This window comes from Azolla caroliniana, unplaced genomic scaffold (genome assembly GCF_043228905.1).
Source record: "Azolla caroliniana isolate FFs.n. ecotype wild unplaced genomic scaffold, voAzoCaro1.0.p SCAF_1, whole genome shotgun sequence".
NCBI classification, from domain to species: Eukaryota; Viridiplantae; Streptophyta; class Polypodiopsida; order Salviniales; family Salviniaceae; genus Azolla; species Azolla caroliniana.
The window spans coordinates 15,408,165-15,410,465 of NW_028230436.1; the positions used below are offsets into that span (position 1 = coordinate 15,408,165).

At 40.5% G+C, this 2,301-nt stretch overlaps 1 protein-coding gene across 1 annotated transcript; it reads right to left on the reverse strand.

Annotated features, from left to right (window-relative positions):
• Positions 1 to 959: 959 nt before the first annotated feature.
• Positions 960 to 1,610, reverse strand: LOC147869084 (uncharacterized). Its single transcript, XM_087315949.1, has one exon. It carries the CDS (start codon positions 1,608 to 1,610, stop codon positions 960 to 962), a length of 651 nt encoding a protein of 216 aa, XP_087172075.1.
• Between the last annotated feature and the right edge of the window lie 691 nt (positions 1,611 to 2,301).

The window sequence follows — 2,301 nt, forward strand, 5'->3', positions numbered from 1 at the left end:
GGGTGACCTTTGACTGTTTTGGGGGATGTGATCTAGAGAGGTGAAAAGAAACAACGAGAAGAAGGGACGACGAGTTGTACGAGGTATCACCGGAATGCGCTTCCCCTGCTCGCGTCAGACGCCCGAGTGCTCCCGACCGGGGGATCAACCTTCTGCGTGCCTACTACCAGCTCTACGCTCTATCATCAACACTGATCCAGTTGTAATTCCCCACAGCGCTACGCGCATGTTTTGATTAATATAAACTTATCTACCTAACTCAAGTTGTTCTCAACATCTCTGTTTGCGCCTGTGTCTACATGCGATCCTCTTACACTCTCTCTCTTGTTTCACGGTCTCAGGGCTTACGTAAACCACATACTCTTCCTCCTCACTTCTTGATTCCTTGGTACAAGACCCCCGTGGTCCTGCCCAACTTCTACGCATCCGCGAGGATTTTCTTGACAACGTAGTAAATCATTGGGACCCAATACATAAGGAGGGAAAGAACATTGACAATTACTTAAATGATGTGTATAGACTTGAAGGACATTAAGAATCTGACTGTCATGACCCAAGCTTCGAAGACGAGGTCGATTTGGAAGAAAAGAAGATAATAACAAATGAGAAGACGTTTACAAGACAAAAATACAAGAATTTCTATTACCGGAAACTGAGATTACAAGGTTGCTGAGCACTAGTATTGAACCAGAATGGTTCAACACTAAGCAGATCTTCGACTTATATACTGTACATCAGAATGTGCGTGATCACCATTTGGCATTCATGTTGTGCACCACTTGGCGTACAGGGTGCATGCCATTTGGCGGTCATCTAATGTGTCTAGTGCTCTATAGTTCTTGAATAATAATAATATGAAAATGTATTTATTAATTAAAATGAGTTGGTGCAATGATTAAAGTGTAAGACCATTGTTTGAAGGTCACAAGTTCAAACTTTGATATTCACATTTTGTGACATCATCCCCTCGTTTGACGATGAGTTCCATTAGTCGCAATGCATGAACTAGGTTTTGGTTTATGGGGATAACGAAGATGAAACTCTTGTATAAGTTCAGAGGCATTAGTGATGTTCGTTGCAGGTTCCCATGTCCGATCCACAGGCATGTATCCAAGCCAATCTACTAGATAATATAACTTATTGTGGATGACCTTAGAGTCCAAAATAGCTTCTACTTCATATTCAGGTCCTTTAGCAAGTTGAACCGGAGATGGTGGTGGGATAACCCGATTTGGAATAGAACTTGATGTCCATGGTTCTAATAATGAAACATGAAATACTGGATGAAGATGCATATGGGAAGGCAGGTCCAGACGAAATGTAGCATCGTTGACTTGATGAGATATTACAAATGGACCTAGACGTTGGAAATCCAATTTGGCACATGGTCGAGTAGTTTTCACATTACGACACAATAACCAGACACGATCACCTACTTTAAACTTAGGGTCTTCAAGTGAAGAATCTAAGCGATGTTTATCCGCCACCTTCTTGTACTTGGCTTGAGCATGAAGCAAATTATGAGAAAGGTTGGTTTGAATTTCTTTGAGTTTTTCTAAACGATCTTTGACCGTGGGATTGTTTGAGACTTTTGGACATTTGAGTATCATCTATCGAGGATGATATCTTGTGTTTGCAAAGAACGGAGTGAATCTCGTAGAAGAATGGATTGAATTATTTTAAGCAAATCCATATGTAAGAAATACATCCAATCATCTTGTTGATAGTTGATAAAGAAATGGAGATATTGTTCTAATGTTTGATTTGTGCGTTCCGTTTGACCATCGGTTTGAGGATGGTAGCTTGAAGATAGTTTATGACAAATTCCAAGGATCTCAAGTAAGTGTGTCCAAAACTTTGCAATAAATTGTGGTCCACGATCACTAATGATTTCATCTGGAAGGCCATGGTGCTTGAAAACTTCTCGCATAACAAGACTTGTCAATCTTGACTAGTAAAAGTTTTTCTACATGGAAGAAAATGTGCCATTTTCGTAAAGCGATCCACCAGTGTAAGAATTGCATCATAGCCTTGGGAAGATGGGAGATTTGTGATGAAATCGATAGAAATGGATTTCCACGGACCATCTGGAATGGGCAATGGGTGCAACAAACCATATGGCCGATGTCGAGGCATCTTTGATTGACAACATAAATCACAAGTAGAAACATAGTCTATGACAAATTGACGAACCTAAGGCCACCAATAGTTTCGGGTAACTAGCTCCAATGTTTTCAAAACTCTGAAATGTCCAGCTAATGGTGAATCATGGCAGTGATGCAAGACTTCAAGTCAAAAAGG

Coding starts and splice junctions, on each gene's coding strand:
- LOC147869084 (XM_087315949.1), bottom strand. CDS start 1,610: ATGATACTCAAATGTCCAAAAGTCTCAAACAATCCCACGGTCAAAGAT.